Below are 23,719 nucleotides of genomic sequence, written 5' to 3'. Positions count from 1 at the left end.
ATTGGCTTTACTATGTGTCTTGGCATTGTTGATCTGAATCTTTCTTCTAATCCTTTAGCAACATTTTCTAAGATTTCAGTGAGTTCGCTAGGCGATAGAATTGAAGAATCAGTATTGTCTGATGGTGGTATCATTTTTCTGGAACGCAAAAATCTAAAAAGCGCCTTTCTGTTGTATGGTTTTGAAAGATAGCTAAATTTGTTAGTGTCATAGTCATCTTTTGCTTTGCGTACTGTGCGTTTAAAATCTGCTGCCACGTATTTATAGTCACACCAGTTTTTTGGGCATTGGTTGTGGATAAGTTGCTTCCACGCCGCTTTTCGTTTTCTATACCCCCTTGTACAATCAGCGTTCCACCATGGGCTAAACGACCCGCCTGTGCCTGAAGTTATTGAAAAAGTTGACTTTTTTATTGCTCTTTTCAGTACCGCACACAGACTCATAGCCCGAATGTCTTCCTGCATGTCATTGCGAAGAACCAAAGTGGGCTTCAAGTCTTTTTGTAAACGCTCATAATTTACAAACGAGCCAATTTTACCAGTTAAAAATATTCCGGGAAAGTTAATATCAAAGCTAATAGGAAGGTGGTCACTGTTTGTTGCGCAATCTAATGTTTTCCACGACGAAATGTTTAGTGAGGAGCTGCAAAAGGTCAGATCTATCGCCGACTTTGATTGTCTCCTAATAAACGTAACAGTGGGGAAATTTGCACAAGATAAGTTATTATCAACAGTCCATTCCCACAAGCGTCTTCCATTTACATCAGTCTTGAAACCCCAAGACACGTGGTGTGAATTAAAGTCACCAGTTAATATTACATCCTTCCTGCAGGAAGCTAACATTGCATCTAAGCATCTTGTGTCCTGTACTCCTACCGGAAAGTATGCGTTAACAAAAGAAAAAGGGGAACAGCCTGGCAGAGTGATGTCTAATACCATAATTTCATAGTTAGAATCCATGCACAGGTAGTTAATCTTCGCTCTATGACTAAATTTAGTTGATATAAAAATGGCAAGTCCACCACCTCTGCTAGGTCTGTCTAAACGAAATAAGCGATAATTTTTTAGGTAAAATTTTTGTCTGTTTGTAAGCCAAGTTTCTTGTAAAGTAATAATATCTGGGGAAATTTGCGAAGAAATACACAATAAATCTGTGGTAGCCGACCCTATTGATCGACAATTCCACTGTAATACTTTTAAGGAGCCTATTTTGATTCTATAAACCCGCCGCAGAGACTGCTTGATCCAAAAGATCTTTCTTCAAAAAGTCTTTTTTGGAGAGGTTCTCCAAAACGTCTTTCTTTGACAGGAACTTTTTAGATTTTGATTTCTGTGAAGACTTTTTCGATAGGGGAGATCTGGCGCGCTTCAAGAAATTATGAGATTCCGCATCCATATCTGTGAATTCATCAGTGTCATCTGATACGGTTTCTAGATCTGTCCGCAGTATCTTATTGGAGGGTCCTGCTTTAGGAGATGCGCATCGTGTAGGAGCTATCGGACTTTCTGTCCCGGCACAATTTGAAACCTCCAAATCCTGTGAAGTCTGATTTTTCATAGACACTGAAGCAATGATTTGGGTCAACTGAGATGTTAACAATTCAGCCACGACTCCAATAATACTGCTGGCAAGACGCTCCATCGCCTTTTCCGTTGCCTTCTCTACAGCCTCTGCTATATATTTTGCTAACGATGCATCCGTAGCAGTGGTGTGTCGTGCTGTTACGCTTGCGTAACCTTTCGAGCGTTCTTGTAATTCAGTCACAGCTTCCCTCCGGGAGCAACGCCTGCGTTCCACAATTTCCAACAGCTTAACTTCTCGTTCTTTCGTCTCACAATCTGAAGAGTCTGCAGGATGCGCCTCATGACATAAACAGCACTTCTTTTCCGTCGAGGTGCACTTACGGCTGTCGTGATTTTCTCCGCATAGTCGACATCTGGCAGTTGATCTGCACCCTTTCACGCTGTGGCCATATCTCCAACAATTCAAGCACTACAGTGGCTTAGGGGATAGAGGCTCTACCTTATAGATAAGAGGCCAAGCTTTAATTTCAGATGGTCTTATCGTTCCCGCAAAGGTTACTATGACCGATTCGGTAGGTGATTTTTTATTGTCAACCAGACGCGTGCACCTGTATACTGACACTGCACCTGCTACTGAAAATAACTCAAGAATTTCTGCAGGGGTCAGGCTCGTATCTACACCGCGGACTATGCCTTTCGAACATGCCAGATGCGCTGGAATAAACGGGCTCACCGGCTGTGCTGCAAATTCGGAACAGTTGAGAAGCTCTCGGACGCACTCCTGATCGGCAGAGCAGCACAAAATACCACCACGACCGAAATGCCGGACCTCAGTGATCTTTTGAAAGTGTGCTGTGGCTTTCCGAAGCTCCATTTGAATCATCTTCGGGTTCTTCATAGGTATCGTACCTCCATTGGTCGGTACCAAAGCCACGGGGACGTTAATAACCCCACTGCAAAGAAAAGAATCAATTGGCCAATCCTTGACCGGTATAGATGCTAGCCAAGGAGAAGGCCCTTGGCCAGGCGAAGAAACCGACATCTAGATAGCCTGAGTCGCTTGAACTCAGAAAATCATATGGCACAAACCACAAACAACTGCCGAAAAATCACTAAAACAACAAAGAAGCAAACGTTACACTCAAGTGCAATCCCGCCGCCCGTCGTTCAAGCCGTTCCAACCCGTGAGCAGCAGCGCAGAACAGGATCAACGCGAACAGGAACAGGAACCAGGAACAGGAGCTCAGGAAGCCGACAGGACGCTCGCTTCTCGCGAGCTGAATGCTGCTGAATGCTGCTGCCTCTGCGCCTCTTCAAATTCAAATTCAAATGACGCCGTGCCGCAGCTCGATGGCATTCGCCACGAGCTGGGGATGTTCGTCCATAAAGGCGAGCACCAGCGCGCGCTGAGCCTCGGATAACGCCGATGAGCCGCTGCTGCTGTTGACTACTGGTACAGTTGACCTCCGCCACGATTGCGCTCGACTGAGCCAACAACTTCGAAAGTTGCGCCGTTTAGGTTTGTATAGTGGAGGAGATATGAAAACAGTAACTGCTTGAAACGAGGTTGTACTTAGCGTCACCACGTACCGTCTCGCTAAATTTAGCGTTATTTCATAACAATAACAAGAAAAATACGTTTATATTGTGCCGTATTCCTTAATAAACGTTTGAAAACTTGTGCGAACGCAATTTGATATTGATTAATAGTAGTTAAACATTTTTCAACACGTTACAAACACTTTTCACTTTGCTATACGGTCCCCAAGTCCACGTCAAAATGATGACGCGAGGCTTCATTTCGCTCATTGGCTGTTCACTTCCCTTCGTCTTCGCGACCGCTGCGGACCGCCCATTTTTTGACGTCACCGACAGACCGCCTCCGTCCGGATTTGGAATTTGTATATAATTGCACCATTGATCTTTAAGTGCGGACTATCAGAAAAGAGCATGTTTCCGCCATCTTGGCAATGGCAAAAGGTGGCTTCACTTCTGCTGGCAAGGCATATTCGGGAGCTTCCACTCCAGCAATTCTTCTTTAATCCTCCTTGGGCGGTACCAGCTAAGCGTTCTTCATCTGCGGCCTATAGAGGCGCGTCAGTCGAGAGTTGTTTGAGATCTGCAACTGTGCACAACTGTTTCAGAGGCTATGCAAAGTGTTGCGTTGTTGCACCGTCCGCCACAGGTGACGCTAGCGACCGAGACCATTTTCAAAATAAAGGAAAGAAAGGGTCTTTTCAGTTTTTTTTTTCTCATGCGGCAGGCATATTCCTAGAGGACCGTTGACTGTAACTATACTGCGATAACGCCTCCTAGATTTCCTTTGCCTGCCGGATTAGTGCGAAACGCCGGTCTACTGTGGCAGCGCTGCCTACGTAGGGGTGAGGGTCTTTGTACTCACCTTTTGAGAGTGGCAATTTTGGCGTTTGCTACTAATTTCAAAATATGCCTTGTAATAAAAAAGTTGCTTGTTGATTGACAGCGTCACTTAAGTAGGGTTAATTATAATTACGTTTAAGCGTTTTTACAACTTTTTAACGTTGATTTTGTTGCATATAAGCTACCAAAAGGTGAAAACCTATTTGAAGACATTCCTACTTGAGTAGCGCCACTACCATAGTTCGGACGACCGCTGCTTCCTAAGCAATTGCGGATAATCCGGCAGGCACAAGAAATCTAGGAGGCGTTGATTGCGACTATGATAGCCACCATAACTGCGACCATAGTGTCCTAGCTCCTAGCAACCACACAATTTCGCCGAACCGCCGCTTGCCAAAAATCAGATTTTTTTTGTAAGTAAGAGAAAATAAAACAAATGAAGGTATAAAGTGGCGCAGTGCTCAACAGATGACTTTCGTTATTAAATACACGAAGAAAACACAAAGCTCGTCGACGGCGGCCTCCTCCTCCTCATACTGCTCTCCAAGCTATAATGGCAAGGAATTAGTTTGCAACACAGTCGATGGATGTGTGACACCGCACCTCTGGGTGAGTGGACGAATAATTCTGCGCTTGCCGATGCTGTGGTGGTAGGCCAGCTTGGATGCGCTCGATTGGCACACGCCATCGGCATCTTGCCTAGGAGGAGCCACAGATTAGGCCTAGGCATATCCGACGAACTAAAAAATTACTGCCGACTCGTCCGCGGTGCGCGTTCGCTGGCCGCGTACTGACGTTATCGTCAGTTTCGCTTAGTGCCCTGCGCGGCATTTTGCATCACACGTGTCGCCGAAGTCTGTATATTGAACACCCTTTTCGGGCACTAGTCTAGACACTTATCTCGACTTGTGTCCTAAAAAAGTTGCCCTTAGCCTTGGGCTCGTTTTGCTCCTTCACCTTTAGCACGTCCGATGTTATTGGAAACGTTCGAAAAGCGACTGCTTTGTCTCGCTGCTAGATTTCGCGGTGTACATAATGGCAGGTCGAGCGACACTAGATGAAGTAGACATCCTGTAGAGAAGACAAAAGCGACTGGAAGAAAGGAAGGGAGTGCCTGAAAACTGTGGCACACACCCACGCTGGGGGATTGGCCAAAAGCGACTGTCTGTGAACACGGCTGCCACGCGACTAGGACACTCGCAGCTGTGAATGGCTTCTACTACACGTTTGCATATTGTAGCGCATCGTCGTCCGTTCAGTTTATTACGTTTAGAAGCAAGGGTTGTAATCATTGGACGAGTGATGACCGTGTCGGGATAGCTCTGGTCCGACAAAATCAACTTTATCTGACCATACCTGCAGCGGTGCACTGGGGGGTCTGTCAAGAGACCGAGAAAATGTACTCAAAGAAAAAAAAAAGAGCGCCATTCATATTTGCAGTTTTATTCGGATATACCATTTTAAATTAAAATACAATGATCCTTGTTTTGCGTCGTTACTGAACGAAATGACTCGTGTGATGAAGGCAAAAGTATTGATATTCATGCGCTTTCCTAAGCAGTCAGCAAATATTATTTTCGGGAAAAGAAATCTCGTCAGTTTCGGAAGGGACCTTTCAATGTGAGCTGCTTCAGCACATTACGAGAAGATGAAACAACCGAGCCTGCCAATATAAAGGACATAGTGTCTGCTTCCAACTGATCTCAACGAAATTATTCACAGAAACTTTGCATTGGTGTCGGTGTCATTGGTTGCGAACGAAAAATCATGATCTTGCACGTGACTGAAAAGTCGGGAAAGATAGAAATAAAATAACAATAAAAAATGCCGGGTCTTAAGTGAGGATCGTGCCGGGTTGTTTGGGTAGCAAGCAGGCGTTCTAGCCACACAGCCCCAAGTCTATTTGGAAACACTGTGAAAATAACTTTCGCTGCTTAGAAATTCAGTGAAAGTAACCTTCATGCCTTAGACATGCGTCCTGTATATGTGCATCGCAATAAAACATGTAATAATGCGTGGTACAAGCCTACTTTGGGAACCAGAACACGTGATTTTCGTAATGACTTAACGGTTTGAAGCCGGCCACCCACCACAAAAGGCACAGATGTTACTGTGGCTTGACCTATAAGGCCACGTAGGGGTTGCATAGGAAGTTAGAAAAGATTTCATGCACATAGTTTCCTGTGGTTTAAAGCACGCTACCCATTGCAAACAGTGCTGGAGATTCACTGACACAAGCTACCTTTAATGTAATGGATTACTTCGTGGTAATCCATAGTTTAAATTTCTCGAGTAATATCATGCAATAGAAACCATACACTAAGGGGTTGAAGTATGATAGGGACAAGATATCGCGTTCAACTCTTAAGGGCAAAGCTTAAGGGCCACCCAACCCAATTTTGTATCGGCAAATCGCAGCAAATATATCGTCTTGCACAAGCATGTGCCCAATTCCTTAAAACTAGAAAGCTTTCTTTGTGGTGACACACTTCAACAACAATACTTCTGTTGGGCATGTTCATCAGCATTATTCATGATTGGCGAGGTATTGCAGAAAGGATTGGGGTAAAGCCTTACTGCATGCACACACCACTACTCACTATGTATGACGATTTTAATGAAGTGGTGTGATGCTACTTGTCGTTGTCTTGCAATACAGTAGCTGCGTTGTGGTCGCGACGGAATTTATTAGGCAGAATCACCCGATCAACGCTTCGAACGAAGAAGACGTTCATTGTGATGACGATGATAAACAAAGATGAAGAAGATGGTCAAATGCTGTGAATATTGCGCTTACACTAATTTCCCCCTCACGCGGAAGTGGTCAACCTGGCCATTGTTTATGACCGTGGTGTACATTGCACGAATGGTTTTAAGGGCGACACATGAGCAACCTCCGTGTCACGAAAACGGCCGCCGGAAGGCGTGACAATGAGCGTTACTCGATAGTTAACAGGAGACGTCAGCTCGACTATAGCAAAGGGGCTGTTGAAATGTGAATGAAACTTATCACACGGATAAAGTGATATTGCTTTAGGTCAGCTCAGTTTTAGCGTGAAGGAAAGATGCTATGCTGTCATGGTCAGAAACACAGGCCAGGAACTCGTGTTGGGGTCCACAACAATACATCGTCTCCAGTATTGAAGTGAACGACGCAGTGCACATCATCGTAACCGAGTAATCCGCTCTTGTTGGCTTGCCTCTGTACTGAGGCGGGTGCGTCGGCGTCATGCGGCCAGGCAAGAGATTAAGTGCACACTTGATGTAGCCGACGAGTTCACACAGACGTCTAAAAAGGATACGTCGAACGAAGATGTTGGTTGACGGCCATAGGTGAGAAAGAATGGGGAATAGCCCATGGGTGCGCTGCATAGCGGTATTGTATGCAAAGGTCAGGAATGGCAAGATGGTACCCAGTTGGTGTTGTCGGCGTTGATGTACATAGGTATCATATTGGACTGAGTTCGATTTAAGCGCTCTGTAAGGCCGTTAGTCTGGGGATGGTAGCTGGAAGTCATCTTATGAATGGTCTTACATGCGTGGAAAATGTGTTCTAGTAGTTTCAAAAGAAACACCTTGTCGCGGTTGCTCGAAAGAATGCGTGGCACGTCATTTCTTGGAATGATTGACACTGGAAAGAAAGTGGCAATGTCCTCTGCCGATCTGGAAGAGAGTGCAGCTGTTTTAGCATCCCTTGTCAAGTGGTCAACTGCTGTGACAATCCAGTGCTTACTGCTAGCAGATATTGGTAGTGATCTGTAGAGTGTAATCCCAGTGACTTCAAAGGGAGCATCAGGACACGGGAGAGGTTGCAGGAGTCTGGCTAGAGATGAAGGAAATCACTGGCAGAGCGAGCATGATGCAACATATCGGGCTACGCAGGTGGAAAGTCCAGGCCAGAAAAAATGACTGCGGATGCGTTCATAGGTTTTGTGAAAACCGAGATGACCAGCCTTGTGGCCATCAAGAAACGCTTCCACAATCTGCTCCCTTAGGGAACGAGGAGCGACGGGAACCCAGCAATGTCATTCAGAGTGGAAGATAAAGTGATAAAAGATTCAGCTTTCAGTCTTGAAATTCCGCAGCTATTGACGGGCGTGGGCGTTGGAATGACAAGACGAAGGCACTGCAACATAGAGTGGCAGTAAGCGTCGCTGCGTTGGTGGGATGCAAACGTCTCGTTTATGAAGGCAGGAGGAAAATATACAGCGCCGAGTGAATGAACTGATGAAGATGCGTGAACGGGGGTCGCTCACCGGTGGTCACAAGCCAGTTATGTCACACAAGGATGCTAAAAGACAGCTGCTAACGACATATGCGCCATTGTGTTTTTTGCCGGATTCATAGGCAACATCGAAGTCGTATTCTTGAAGAGGAAGGATCCAGTGACTCAGACGTCCAGACAAATTCTTTTAACGTCGACAACCAGCACAAAGCGTGGCGGTCAGTGATGATCGTTAGGTGGCGGCCGTGGATATAAGGTCAAAACTTCTGAATGGCCCAGACAACAGCGAGACACGCCTGCTCGGTGATGGTGTAGTTTTTCTCAGCTGCTGTGAGGGTGCGACTTGCGTATGCGATAACGCATTCGCCAAAAGAGACTGTTTGTTACAAAAGTACAGTGCAGAGTCCGTGTCCACTGGTATTAGAGGTTTTTAGTTTGACGTTTTTATGCTCCGCTTAGCAGCTAAGCGGAGCGGGAACGCGAGTGCGCATGCGCCCTCCGCTAAGGCCTTAAGCGGGTTATCGGAGCGGGGGATACGGTCCTCTTACGAGCAGCCTAAGCGGAGCGCGGTGCGTCGCTGCCGTTTTTGCAAGCGGAAGGGGGACAACGCGCGTGCCCTCTCTCGTACGTGCAGCAACTTTGCTCATTTCAAGATGGCTGCCTCCGGAGATGGCACGCTTTCTTGCGAGTGCTGCAGCTTCACCGTCACCTGCCCAGCGCAAGCCGCGAAAACACAGTTTCAACGGTGAAAAATAAAAATGCCGCCATCACACACGCGTCAGAAGCGCAAACAACACACAGTGAATGCTTGCAATGGATCTGGAACGGAACCTTGCTGGCTTTTGAGCGGCTACTATCAAGTCAGCGCTTGCTCCTTTGTCAAAAAAATAGACGGTTAATACATTGAAAGTGGATTTCTAAATAATTCGTGAAAAGATAATTTATACGTTATTGTTTTGCTTTGTATACGTGAAAAAAATGTTTTTTATTTTGTTTACCGACGAAAACGACCAAAGGGCGCTGCAACTGCGAAAGGTCTAGGGAGCCTACATGAACGGCCGTTTTTAGGGTGATGTCAGCCTTTGACCCACTACATGCCGCCAACGCACCGCCGCCCGCCAAAACACAATGGTGCCAGACAGCAACGCCGCGCTGTCGCCCTATCTTGGTGCCCGCACTGCGTCTACGCCCGGTTGCGTTTAGTTCTCAATAATACGGCGTCGAACGTTGCGGTAGCGTGTTAAACGCTGCCGGTGAAGCCTTAGAATGCCTGGATGCTGCGTACCGCTCTGCACTAACCACAACAGAAAGGGGGTGCGAATGTTCCGCTTCCCAGCGAGCCCTGGCCGACGACAACTATGGCTGGCTCAAGTGAAGCGAGACGGCTGGGAGCCCACCAGTGCGTCTGGTATTTGCTCTGTGAGCACTGCGTATTTCGTTCACTGTTTTTTTCTGCGGCACACGTATATGTGTTTCGCTGTGTCCGCGAATGAGTAGATAACCGAAGTTGTCGTTGCTGCGTCCACGCATTGCGAGTAGGAAGCCCACAAACGGGACGCATTGTACGGAGACGCGCTCGCTAGTCTGAGCTGTTGCCACGCTTGTGTTTGTGTCAGCGTAACCTCACTATTATGTCGCAAGTGTTTGTGTGTGGGCTGCAAATTTCTCCGTGCGCTCACTTTGAGAACTGGGTCGCTTACACGACCCTGAGAACCGCCGCTGTCACTCGGTCGGCTCCTTTTTTGATGCGCCGTACTTCGCGTAGCTGGAGGGAGCGGCGGCTGGCTCCAAAATGGCGGCGCACAGAAAACTATGCTGAATTTGGTGGAAGCTGGCAACAGCGTGCCCCGTTGCCCGCTGGTTTTGGCTGAGTTTCTTGAAGGCACTTATTAAGATGTCTCCACCCTAAAAATGGCCGTTCATGTAGGCTCCCTAGAAAGGTCCGCTTCGCTGCCAGCAATGAATAACTAAAAGAGGAAAATCAGCCGCCGCTCCTCTGCAGCTTCGCGGGTGCTCCCGGAGGGGGGCGGACCACAAGAACGTCAAACTAAAGATCTGTATTAGTATGTAGGAGAGGGGGTGGGGTGTTATCAAAATGACAAACCAATGGCTTAGATGTGAGGGCACGTTTCAAGGTGTCAAAAGCCATTTGGCACTCGTCCGACCTTACGTACGACGTTCCCGGCGAAAGGAGTGTGTGGAGTGGTACAGAAATGGTGGCGAAGTTTCGTATAAAGCGCTGGAAGTTATGCAAGGCCAAAAGAAGCTTCGGAGCTCTTTAGAGCGATGAGGCATCGGGAAGCGAGGAACGGTGGTAATCTCATCGGGATCAGGCCGTATGCCATCATAGCTGACGAGTTGTTCTAGTACTTTAATACTTTTGCTTGCAAAGTGGCACTTTTTGGTGTTGAGCTAAAGACCAGGAGCTGCTAGACATGTCAGAACTTCATGTAGGTGCTGCAAATGCTGTTCAAATGTTGAAAAAAATATGACGATGTCATCAAGGTAACATAAGCATGTTTTCCACTTAAGGCTCTGCAATACAGTGTCTACCATTCGTTCAAATGTTGCTGGCGCATTGCAGAGGCCGAAAGGCATGACGTTAAATTCGTGAAGTCCGTCGGGTGTGGCAAAGACAGTTTTTTCTTTGTCATCCTCATGCATTGGAATTCGCCTATAAGCGGAACGCAGGTCGTGGCGGTTGACGACGTTGCCGAGGATGATCTCTGATCGGATAACAGATTGCAGTGCGATACTCTCACAGGCAACCTTAGGAGGCTGACTCGGGGACCAAATTGCAGGGTGTAGGGCCATTCGTCTGTCCGCCACACGATAACTTTGGCGGCGGCGGAATGACGACAGCCGCATCATCGCAGGGCTCTGAGGTAGTCAAATTAAGTACCGCGGTGCAGTCATGCAATACTGGTCAGGGTACGCACGTGTTCGGCAGTGATGCCGGGGCTCGGGCGGTTGAGTCGTTCAGCGAGGATATCGCCGTACCGGAACCTGTCAGACATGGCTCGTTTGGCTCAGAGAAGGAGCGATTACTGCGTGGAGAGGAATGGCGCCCATGCAGTAGTAGCAAGGAATCTTTCGCAGAGGCGACAGTTGTTAGCAGGGAAATTTCCGTGGCATCTTCGTGTAGGGGGGCGCTACTGCGCTACTGTAGGGATGATTTTTTCTGCAAAGGTGAGGCTTTTCGAGGCGACCAGCCGGGTTCGAATCCTGTAGAGTGCAGGTGAGCTGAACGCAAAAACTCGCTGTGCATCGCCGCCATGGCAGTTGTAGGACTCGAGGATTGTGTTATACCGACTAACCTGTCTTATGGCGGTGATGGCAGCGGTGGCTTTGCCGTATATAGACAGCCAGTTACGGCTGTCTAGGCTCCAAAAGATTGCCTTATTGGGTTGATGGTAGCACACGCGAATGTGACCCGTGGTCACATTGTTTCGGTTCAATTTTACATTCCCACATTTAACCCTGGAGGGCAATGAGATTATTCAGCACCAGTGGTCATTTGGATGGCGTAAAATAGATAATGGCACGAGAGCTGCTGTGTCAGACTTCTTGTCATTTCACCCTTACTGCGTTAGTGAGCAGCTTTGCATGTTACGGCTCGATCGCGACCAGGAGGAGAGAAAGGGGGCCGAAGTGGTCACCCTGTGTATGTGTTATGTGCAGTTCATGCTGTGACGGAAACGACTACGTTGGACACTTATGAAGAAACAAGTGTCTTGTGCCACGTGGCCGCCTTTGCTTGATATAGTGTGAAAAGTGAGCAAGAACACTCACGAATGATGATCAAACTATTGGACATCAGACAACTGTGTGTGATAATTGTGAGTGTAGTCATGCAAAATGCGAGTTGACCTCATTTGGTTTTACGTGCCATTTTTTTTGCATTTTTATTTATGTCTGAATAGGTAACAGTACCCGATTATACTGTGACACGTATAGGAATGTGTGTCATGTTCTTGAGAGCTGTTACATTGTGTTCAAGGATGTGCCTGCGGCATGAAATGTCAGATGCCGCATACATTGTAAGAGTTTGGCGAGCAGGCGTGCGGAGCGAGCAGCTCTGACGTGTTTGTTCAGGACGGCTAGATGTCTAGTAACAGCTGCATTTTGTTTCGCATGGGCTTTCTGTATTTAGAGAGTGGGGCAGCTCACTTATTAGCTTGATCATGTCAGTTGGCACTGTAGTTTGGCTTAGTTCCTTGTCTTCCTTTTTTTTTTTTTTTTGAGCACCGAAAAAGAAGAACTGGGGCACTTTGTGCGCTTCCTTTGCAGGATAGCATTTGTGCATGCTGTTGCCGGCCAGGTGCAGTGCGACCACTGCGTAGGGGTGGGGACACTTCTGCCGGGCAGTTTAACTACAGCTGTTAACTCACCTTACAACCACTGGTTCAGTGCCGTCCGCTTTTTGTTGTTTATTTTGGCAACACTGTAAACAAGTTGTTGCGAAGTCTTGAATGGGGGGTGTAGGGCCACGCTAAGAATTGCATAATAGGTTTGAATTGTTTGAATTGGTTGCGTGGCAGTTTTAGTTTGAATTTATTTACTTTGTGTCGTAAGCTTGGAAAGGCACATCAGCCGCTGACAGGCAGCATTGCCTGCACTTAGTTGCTCTTGGTCGAAGCGTGTCCGACCATATTAGCCGTGAACACAGACAGTACAGCGCCAGCATGGTACCCTGCGTAGTTCAGCAGTGCTAGAGACTGCTGAGCGTTTCGAGTTCCCGTTAACCTTTCGAAAAAGAAACCGACCCACACGTGGACAATAGGAATTAGAAACGTCATTGTGACGGCGCCTTAATTGCCTCATGACACTAGCAGTCGGCGCATCAATAGGCCTCTTCAGAGACCCTAAGCAGCGCGGTGACTCCTTACTTCAGTTCAGTTGAAGGCCAGCCGCATGCAGTGTTCACGCACGCCATTTCAAGGCAGAACGCGTTGCGAAAACTTTAAGGTCACCGACAGCCTTTTGTCTCGGTCCGGCTTAGCTCCAGTAGCTCTCGGAAGTGGGTGGGCTGGCGACATGTGAGAGCGCGACTGATGTCAGGATGATCGGGTGCACGGTAGGCGATTTGGTGCGTATTGCTGCATCGACATGTCTTTGACTTCTACCGCGTTAATTTTTACAAATGAGCTCGTAAGCGGAGCCATGTGTAGCCAGCAAGTGGTTCCTCTTAAGAGCGCGCAGCGGACAGGCGGATTGTCGCCCCGTCGTCAAGAAGTTGACGTATTACAGGGAAGCCGTTCTATGGCCACCAAAGCCTAGTACTTGTAGCTCTAAGTCTAGATAAGTGTGCGCTGCGGAGCTTGCTCACGCCGCTATGACATTTTCTAGTTTTGCGTTATTTACATATTGGTTGTTGTGTTATTTGGGGAGAGGGCATGAGCCCGCACCCGCACGAATGTAGCGTCCTTGTGGCGGGGTGTTGATTGACCAAATGTACTGTCATATCAAAGGACATGCAGAGGACGATTCGCCAAGAGTTCTGTAAGGGCAGAGTACTGAGGGAATAAGAAGTGGCCCTGAAGTTCCCCCAAGTGTTTTGACCCGGGCTTGAGGTGTTAGGCACCATCGGCTCTGTCGAATCGCGTAGGGTCGCCCTACAAAAGACGGTTCATTTTCAAAGTGTTTTCTTTCTTCTTTTTTTTTTGTAACGTGGATGATCATACTTGTGTAACTTTTGGGCAGTCTGCTGCAAATACAAGTTTTACTCAACCTACTAGAACTTTTCCAGCATTTCTGCTTCATCTTCAAACGACCAGCAAGTCATTCGCCGCTGTTTGGATAGCGGCAACAGGTTTTTTTCTCTCCCTTTGCTATACGACTTTGGGTGGTGTGGCTCGGGTGCCGAGTGGTGAGAGTTGAATTTCAACATTGTTAAGAACCTATATTTTACTATACTGAAAATGGCTGGCCGAGTACAGTTGGCCACTACCAAGAATGATTCCACAAAAACCAATACCCAGATGTGAAGCCTGGTGGTGCACCTTCCTATAGGTGATACGAGGTGTCCTCCAGCAGTGATTAGTCGTGGGTCATCCCCCATTGTCAGCACATTGTGTGAAAGGGTGGCCAATGTAGCACTCATCACTGAGTATTCAGCTCCCGTATTAACCAGTGCAGTCACCGAATAAAAGTAGACGGAAACGGTAATGGCAGCGGACCTTCTGTTGGTAGTTTCAGAAGCAGGCTTAATGGTACGTTTTGTTCTGTTCTGTTTTAACTGTTTTGCTGTGGAGAGGTTGAGGTGCCTATTGCCTCGGCTACTCCATATCACAAAGTTCTGCAGCGAAAAATAAAATAATAATACAGAACGGTACCCAAAAATTAACAGTACGGAGAAGAAAAAAAAAACATAATAGCACACTGAAACCAGTTCAAATATCATGCCAATACACAGTTTTCTTAGCGCAGTTCACACAGTCATAAACTATTTACACGCACACCTTACTATTCTACTGTCAGTGTATACATGGCCACATTTCATATACACCCATCTCTGGCTTTCTCTCATAGGCGCTTGTCCAGTCTGGTCTCCACTAAAAAGTCTGTCAAGAAGATTATTGCCTTTTTCTGGAGATGCATGTCAGGCCGTGGTCCAAGTAGTTTCTTTATTGTGAGGGGCCGTCTGTCCAAACTTGCTAATTTGTTCTTTAATTTTTCTCTTTCATTCGCATATTTAACGCACTCCAAAAAAATATGGCAAGGCAAACAGTTTCTTCTGCATGACCACAATGCCATTCCGGTGAGTTGGATCGATGTATCTTGTGCAGGAAGCTGTTTGTGTATGCTACTTCCAATCGAAGTTGGTGGATTAATGTCTCTAGGTGTCATGGGAGCTCTGTAGTTATGGAAAATTTTCTGTGTGGATCAACTTCATAACGTACTGTTTCGTTTGATTTAGGGCTCTCAAACCACTTCTCTATCCAACAATGGTTAGCTCCTTGTGATATAAAATGTCGAATATCCGCCCCAGACATAGGGATTGTGCAATCCTGTCCTTCCTTCAATGCTTTCTTTGCGAGGCTATCAGCCTCTTAATTTCCCTTTATTCCAGTGTGGCTGGGTATCCATTGAAATACAATGTTGTGACCCTGCAATCAGGCATATTCCACAGTTTCTGCAATACATTGAGCTATTTCACCATTTTTGTAAGGTGATTTCACATTTCTGATTAGCTGGAGAGCAGGTTTGCTATCAGTGCATATCACCCATTTTCGTGGCTCGGGATTCTCGCAGATAAGCTTAACTGCTTCAAAGATAGCCACCAATTCTGCTGTCCTCGATGAAGATTTGTGCGATAATTTGTACATCTTCTTTTTCTGAATTTCAGGTATAAAGACCGCACAGGCTGACGCTTCTTCAGTGCATGATCCGTCTGTATATATCTTCATTTTTTCATTATGCATTACATGAAGCTGATGAAGTACCAACTGTGCCGCTACTAGAGGTGCCATGTCTGCTTTATTCTCTATGCCGCCTATTTCACGGATAACGTTGAGAAGTGGCAGCGTCCAAGATGGTTTTGAAGGTTTCCATTGTTTAAATTCTGGTACTACTGCTTGAAATGATGATATAGTATCCTGTAGTCTCGTTGCCATCCTTTGTGTTAGTGCACCAAATAAAAAATGACTTTCATGTTGCGTGAAAATTCTAAATAAATTTCGAGATGTTTCTTTAGTTCGGAGCACTGTCAAAGGTGGCTCTCGAGCCTCCCCATACAATAAAGCACTGGAAGTTGACCGTGGTAAACCCAGACATACCCTCAAGCTCCTTGCCAATAAGAAGTGAAGTCTCCTTTCGGTGGAGGCTGGAAGTCCGTGCAGCAGAGGAAGTGAGTAAGTTACGATGGGGCGTATCCAGGCAACATGTGGGGCTAATAACGACTCTGTAGTACCACCCCATTTGGCCCCACAGAGATGCCGGAGGATTCGAATGGCCTGATTCACTTTTTGTTCAAGGGGCTGGACATGAGGCGACCATATTAGTCTCCGGTCTAAAATTACTCCCAAGAATTTGAGTTTTAACCATTTTAAGAGGCTGATCTTGCAGAATAATCTGGAAATTTCCAGGTCTTTTTAATGTAAACGGAAGTATGGCTGTTTTAGCCAGACTCAGTGCCATACCTCCTTTTTTTTTTAGAAAACGGTCTACATAATTCAATCCTTCTTGTAGAGTTTGTTGTACATCCAAAAACGATGGACCAGATGTCCATATACTAATATCATCAGCATATACTGAACATCTGATGTTAGGTGGAAGATTATACGGGAGCTGCGCCATGACTGCATTAAAGAAAGTAGGGCTTAGTACGCTGCCCTGTGGCACTCCTTGGTTGACGACATGTTCTGACGTTGGGCCCTCCTGCGTAACTACAAAAATTTTCCGGTGATTCAGGAAGTCAGGGATCCAACGCAGTATCTTTCCCTTGAATTCCTGTAACGCCAGGCCTTCCAGAACGTGAATGTGACTCACTGTGTCGTATGCTCGGTGGCCATCAAGGAATAAAGCGACAGTGATTTTTCCTTGCGTTCGTTGGTTTTTCCACATGTGACCAAATCCAGAATGCAGTCTATTGTGCATCTACCTCTTCTGAAGCCGGCTATGCTTTCTGGTAGTAGTTTTTTCAGGTCTTGCCACCATAAAATTCGTTCATTGATCATTTTTTCCATCACTTTTGAAAAACAACTTGTCAAACTAACCGGCCTAAACGAGTCCAACTGCATAGGGCTCTTCCCTGGCTTTAGCAACGGTACTACTTTTGATATCTTCCAACTTTCCGGAACTTTTTCTTCTTGCCAACTTGTATTATAGATGTCCAACAGGTGTAATTTTCCTTTCTTGCACAAATTAGCAAGAGCAGCGTATGTAACTCCATCTGTTCCTGGTGAACTAGTTCGTTTTACTGAAGACAGCACATATTGAGCTCCTCTGGTGTGAAGCTGTCATCCAGATCTGATGAACTGATCGCAGAGAACTTTGTTACAATCGCCGAAGCTGATTCTGCTGAATATTTATATTCGCTAGTTTGGGCAGTCTCTCCATTTCTCAGTATAAGATCGCAGAATTCTTCGGCAATCACACGTTCGCTAACTCCTCGAGACAGCGCTAGAGCCTGTAGTGGTCTCGAGTGGACTACTAGCTGTTGGAGGGCGCATACCATGTTCCACAGTTGAGGTGCCGAGGTAAATGGAGAAAGTGAGGCACATAAATCTTGCCACCTTTTGGTTGAAAGCTTCTGCAGTTGGTTATGCATTGCAGATTGTACTCTCTGTGCAACCTTGAAAGCTTTTAAATTACCCGACCTGCGATATCTTCTTTCAGATCGTCGTCGTATTGCCCGAAGCCTCTCATACTTAGCGTCAACACCCGAATACCCATCTGGAATGGGTACTGCACTAGTTGCTTTTGTTAGAAAATTTTTTATCTTCGATGCATACGTTTCTGTGACAGAACAAGGTTCAAGATTTTGTCTCTGTAGTTCTCGGAAGATTGCCTGATTTGTAATTCTTGTTGTGCGGTTATTTCTCGTTTTCTTCAACTTTGGGTGATATATGAATACTGTCAAGTGGTCACTTCCTCTTGTATCAGCGTCTGCAGTCCAGTCTGCTCCAGCCACTAATTCAGAGGAGCACACAGTGATGTCTAGTACGCTGCAGTAGTTATGCCCCCGTAAAAACGTCGGAGAACCATCATTTAGTATAGTGTAACCATGGTCTTCACATATTTTTACTATAGCAGATCCCCTTACATTACAACGCTCACTATCCCACAATTCATGGTGCGCATTAAAATCACCACATATAATTATGGGATCATAATCAGATCTATACACTGCAGCCAACTCTGCATATGAAACGTTTGCTTGAGGGTGCACGTAAAAACTAACTACAGTTACAGTAATGTTAGCAAACTTCACCTTGCATCTAACAAATTTCGGCGCATCTGTTTTTGAAGTAGCCACAAGTGTCGATGGAATATCGTGTCTCACACACAACATCACTCTGCTTTTTGCAGCAGGACGTTCTGCTTGGTACACCACATAATTGGACAAGCGAAAGTTAGTGGATACTCTTGTTTCAGAAATACACAAAATCCGAAACCCATGCTGAGCGACGAAATTGCGAAAATCTCCACTCTTATTCTGCAAACCGTTGCAGTTCCACTGGAATATTGCACTCCTTTTGTACCAGTTAGATAGTCGGGTAGTCATGATTATGACAAGATAAGATGCTCAACATCTAGCAGCAATTTCACTTCTGGTAAAGAACCTGCTTGTGGCAGGGATCGTAGAATAGCTTTAAGAGCCGCAAAGATTATTGGCAAAATGACTTGCTCGTTTCCGACTGTCTCCGCCAAGATCGCATTTCTTGAAGAATTTTTCCTCAGCAAGCTGCTGTGACCCTTCCCTTTGGTAGTCAGTGGCTCCTTGGCTGTGTCTGGTCCGGCAGAAAGTTCCACTTCAGCATGTTCCTGGTACATTGTGAGGCATCGGCTGAGGGAATTGGTCGGTTCACGCGACAGCAGCCTCACCTCCGGAGGTCGTCGTTTTCAGTTTCCCCTGTGTTGGCTTGTGCCACTGACACCAGGGGACCTAAAGGCTGATTGGGCGCGGTGTGTTGATGCGGGCAGCCGGGGTGATGGCCACCATGACTGTTGTTGCAGCAGGGCAGGAGCGTGATGACTACCTTTCAAGTATTTCTCAATTTCTTGTGGGCACTCACTACAGTGTGGACAACGGGCATCTGAATAGAATGCGTGTAGGCCTATTTGTTGGTAGTAACAGTCACATTACATGTGTCCAACTTCACCATAATGGTAGCACAAAAGACGATTGTCAGGTGGGCACTAAACAGCGGACTTTCGTTGACCAGGACAAAAATCGGCCTGCAAAGCTGGGCGATGGGCTGTGCTTGGAAAATGTCGAGGGGCCCAGCAGGTGGATGAACAAAAAGCGCCGTTGACGGCATGGAGACGTGCAGGGCATACGCATAGGAAAGCGTAGGAAGTTCAGCTTGGGATAGTGTTGAGGAATGAATGAACTGCCTGATTTTGTTTAGAACGACATTGTAAGAGCAGCGATTATCGGAGGGGATGCTGCATGAGATTTTTTGAGTTCTTTGCATACAACCTGCCGTATGAGTTCTCTAAGAACCTCCCTGCCATCACCTCCTGGCACAAGTGAGCACACTGTGGAAATGACCATCTGACATTCATACTGCGACAACCGTTGCCGAAGCACATGCCCCTTAATTGTAGTCTCACATATGAAATCCAACACAGTCGTAGGAGGGTTGCGCACAAGGCCCACAAAAAGCTGCTCCTTTACGCCTCACATTAACAGGTGCACCTTCTTTTCTTCCGGCATGTGGGGGTCAGCCTGTCGAAACCACTACCTGCTTTATAAACTTACGACCTGCTCATGCCACGGCTCCCCATTTCGCCAGGTTTGCTTTTGCTTGTTTAACTTTTTTAGTTCTTGACAGTGCCGCAGCAGGTCATGGCGCTACAACTAACCCTCATCGCTGCAGCCGCCAAAGCACTTTCCTGCGTGGTGCGTGCGTGCGTTGACTCGTTTTTGTGCCATATAAAGGTTAGCGTTCATCAGGATATTTGTTCAAGACTCGAGAGCATTAGAGCACGACAGGTACAGCACCATTCACATAATGGTGTACTGCTGCTTTCCATTCTGCAAATGGAGCAGCCGGCAATCAACTGGGATATCGTTTCACAAATTTCCCGTCACTTAGATTCGACAGCGCCAATGCTAAAAGCTCGTGGAATAGAACAGGGACAGTTCAAAGTGGTTTAGCCAGTTAAAACGTATGGTATAAACTGATACTCGCGTTTCTAGAAAACATTATTGCCTTTACAGAAATGGAGCGCGACAAAAGCTGTTGTCACTTAATGCGCTGTAGTTTCCTGCTCCAGAGATAAAAGCTTGGTGACATCGCCGGTGAGTCCACACGAAAACGCCAGTGGCGCTCGAACAGTGCTGCAACGAGCTGCTGCAGGTGCGAGAAATCACTGTAACAACATTGCGGTAATCTACCGGTTTCATCGCGCGCTTCCATGAATCGTTAGACATTCGCCAGACGATAGCACAACTACTCCCTTCCATTGTTATCCGTGAACAGCATCATTGAAGGACGATATGCAGGGCATGAAAACTTACACGGGTCATCGCACGCGTTTTTAGTACCGTATAGGTGTCTGTATTGCATCGCAGAAACACACTGATTTCAGTTGCAACTCGTTACAAGATTGCTGTTTGGCCACGGACAAATTATTTCAGCACCTTCTAAATAGCGGTTAGGTGGGGTGCGCTGCGCAAAACAAACTCGTGGTGTGTCGCATATCGCTCGCATTCACCTGCACTTAGACCAGGACACAAAGCGCTCACGCAGATTGAGTTCCTGTAATGAACATCCCGGAGCCAACCACTATGGTGCTTCTCACAGCTAGAATCTTGCTTCGATTCATTAAATCTGTGGGTTGCTCGATCGGCACGTTATGGATAAGATAAAAATTGCAGAAACGCGCACGCTTGACTGCACCACTATGGCAGCACGTCGTCTGCTATGAGGGTAAGTTATGGCGGCACCTCGCGGAATCTCCGGTCCCAACGCGCCAATTTTGGGCCCACACGCCTTCGTAGGGGTGGCGCCGATGAGCAGGTCATAAGTTTATAGAGGAGTCGTGGTTGAAACAATTGCAACATCTGTTCGACAAACATGGCCACGCTCTTGTTCGGTGTTTGAAACCACGAAGAAAGTGCCTGGCGGCTTCAATAGATATCAGCAGACCCTAGTGCACTGGCGTTAGTTGCTTCTGGTTCGGGACCAGCAGGCATAAGACGTTGCAGTACCCAGCATCTCCACCAGTCTGTCGCGAGAGGAAACAACATACAGGAACTCGAAGCAACTGACTGTTTTCTCGGCCACAGCAGCTACCCACTTTTACGCTCTCTCCCTCTGCCACCAACACAGGGTGGCAATATAATGTTTTCTTACTAACCATACTCAATTTGTAACTGCTGATGATGCTGCATCCCCATGTTGTGAAGTAAAGTTCGGCGGCCTTGAAGGCTGCCCATCGTTTTCTAATTTGTAATAATGACTTACCTACTATTAATAGTTCCGTCAAACTATTGCTGTCGATTGTGTTTCATTTCATACTGTGAAATAACTAATGAGCATGATAATTTTATTCTTCAATCAGATCAAACATATAAAACTGGTGCTCACAATGGCTAATGTTTTTCAATCCCGCTAAATGCAAAATCATGCATTTCTCACATTGCTCTGACTGATCAACTTCTTTCGGTTATGATATCTATAACATAAACCTCGAGTAATATAAATATCTTGAAATTCAGCCCATCAGCCTTTGCTGGCGTGCGCACATCGAATACATCGCCGGCAATGCCAACAGATCTCTCGTGTACATACGCAAAAATTTTTCCAGAGCTTCATATTATTTAAAATTACTGCTCTACAAAACACTAATCAGACCCAAGCTTTAGTATCTTTCTTCTGTTGGGACTCTGGTCAAAAAACATGAGCAACTTTTATGGAATCAGTTTAAAATCATTCAGCTCATTTAATTAATTTTAACGATTCTCACACAGCTAGCATTTCACTAATGAAAGAGGACCTTGAACTAATAGATTCGAAACTTGAAAGAAAAATTTCTTGTCTATGTAGTATACCAAAAGAATCCACTTAATTAAACATGGAACTCATCTGGGCAACTTCATACATATCGGGTCTTGATAATTAGTTCTATAAAGTTTTTCTTCCTTTTTACCGCACTAATGTTTCTTCAGACTCTCTTTTTTGCCAAAAACTAGTGCCGAGCGGAACGGCCAACCCCCCCATCGCGTGCATTGAGGACGCGTCATCGTTCAAGGCTGCTCTAGCCGATTACATCTTGAGCCAATAGTAGTTTAGTGTGGTTCGATTAGGTATTTTCTTAATTTTTTGTATTCCTATGTTCTATTTTTATTGCTTTTGTATTACCCAGCTCCTTCTGTAATGAGTTTCGGCACAGTGAATAAATAAATATTTTAAATTGGTTGGACCACTACTGATAATGTTTCAGAACTTTGGTTTGTTTGTTTACAACTTGATCAAAAAGTTGCGTTTAATGCCTTCTTCTTCAAGGGATATGCTCTTTTTTTCTTGTCAGAAAACTTGAGTACAAGCCTAATTCAAGTAAACCTCGTCATGCTGCACAGTTTTAAATACATTTCTAGCCCCGCCACGGTGGTCTAGTGGCTAAGGTACTAAGCTGCTGACCCGCAGGTCGCGGGATCGAATCCCGGCTGCGGCGGCTGCATTCCCGATGGAGGCGGAAATGTTGTAGGCCCGTGTGTTCAGATTTGGGAGCACGTTAAAGAACCCCAGGTAGTCGAAATTTCCGGAGCCCTCCACTACGCCGTCTCTCATAATCATATGGTGGCTTTGGGACGTTGAACCCCACATATCAATCAATCAATAACTTTCTAGTCAATTTTTAAATGAAGAAATGAAAGCACTTAACATTATCAATGTTATCTACCTTCAATGGTAGAAGCTTCAAATAGAGAAAGCACAGGCTTTGATGTCTTCATTCATCCTGTTCGCCATTTTTGGTTGTGAAATACTCCTTGCCTCCATCTAAATGGGCCTGAACATGAGTCATTTCGCACATTTTTCTAGCCTTGCAGGTCTTCGGTTTTGAAACTACTTCGTTATTGAGTTGAATACTTTTCTTATATTCTTGCTGACAACAATCCAGCCATGCAATGTTATATTTACTTTATTATCAATGATCCCATTAATGGGGAAGTTCCAAGTGCTGACGTATCGGCTCCCACAAAAGCACCACAAAAGCAAGAACAGTTAAGCGTTGGTTCTTTTAGTGCGCTACCAAACGCCATTTGTTGGCCAAACACCGAGTTGGAACTGAAATTCGGTACCACAATGAATGAATGATTAAACTTTATTAAGTACGGCAGTTTCCTTTGGGCGAGATGAACACAAGGGAAATATATTCTTAGTAAAGGCAGTACCAGCAACTCACAAACATGCACATTTGGCATTATCAATGACAATACAAATCTTAATATAATTAAAATGATGGCTAAATTAGCAGAACATATTACTTGTGCTACAAATGCACTCTCATGCATGACAAACTATTCAAAAACCCTTCAAGTTTTCAATATTCACGAACTGTATTTAGCCCATAATTCTCAAAAAAGTATCTGGAATGTTTCTATTCCAGGGAACACTCGCACAAACTCCAGCGTGGATGGTTGTTTCTTTCCGTCGTTGGCTCCAAATGTTTCTCTTGCAGTCAAAACTGTCGGTGCTCCCACCGCATCAACTCTTCCATCACTCAACTCTTCCAGGTCAGCTCACCGCGCTACACAACTCACTTGATCAACAAAGCTTCTTTGCCCACTTCACCATAGTTACTTATTACCTATAGTTTCCTAAAAGGGACTCTGGCACTGCGATAATTCAGCGACCATGGGAATGATGGGTAGTACTGCATGGATTCGCCTAGTCTTCTTACTTGTGGATGGCGA

At 45.9% G+C, this 23,719-nt stretch overlaps 1 protein-coding gene across 5 annotated transcripts in view; it reads left to right on the top strand.

The window, feature by feature from the left end:
- The first annotated feature begins 4,207 nt into the window (after positions 1 to 4,207).
- RASSF8 (ras association domain-containing protein 8) overlaps positions 4,208 to 23,719 on the top strand; it is a 139,410-nt gene continuing 119,898 nt past the window's right edge. Inside the window, exon 1 of one of the 5 annotated variants that reach the window (XM_037420280.2) lies at positions 4,208 to 4,511. In XM_037420280.2, coding sequence (XP_037276177.1) covers positions 4,490 to 4,511 — 22 coding nt within the window. In that variant the 5' untranslated portion in view covers positions 4,208 to 4,489. The other 4 variants (XM_075886312.1, XM_075886313.1, XM_075886310.1 and 1 more) reach the window with 4 other exon arrangements.

The sequence above is a fragment of the Rhipicephalus microplus genome, chromosome 2 (genome assembly GCF_043290135.1).
Source record: "Rhipicephalus microplus isolate Deutch F79 chromosome 2, USDA_Rmic, whole genome shotgun sequence".
Taxonomy (NCBI): domain Eukaryota; kingdom Metazoa; phylum Arthropoda; class Arachnida; order Ixodida; family Ixodidae; genus Rhipicephalus; species Rhipicephalus microplus.
The sequence above is the reverse complement of the archived record's forward strand: the minus strand, read 5'-3'. Positions and strand labels throughout refer to the sequence as shown.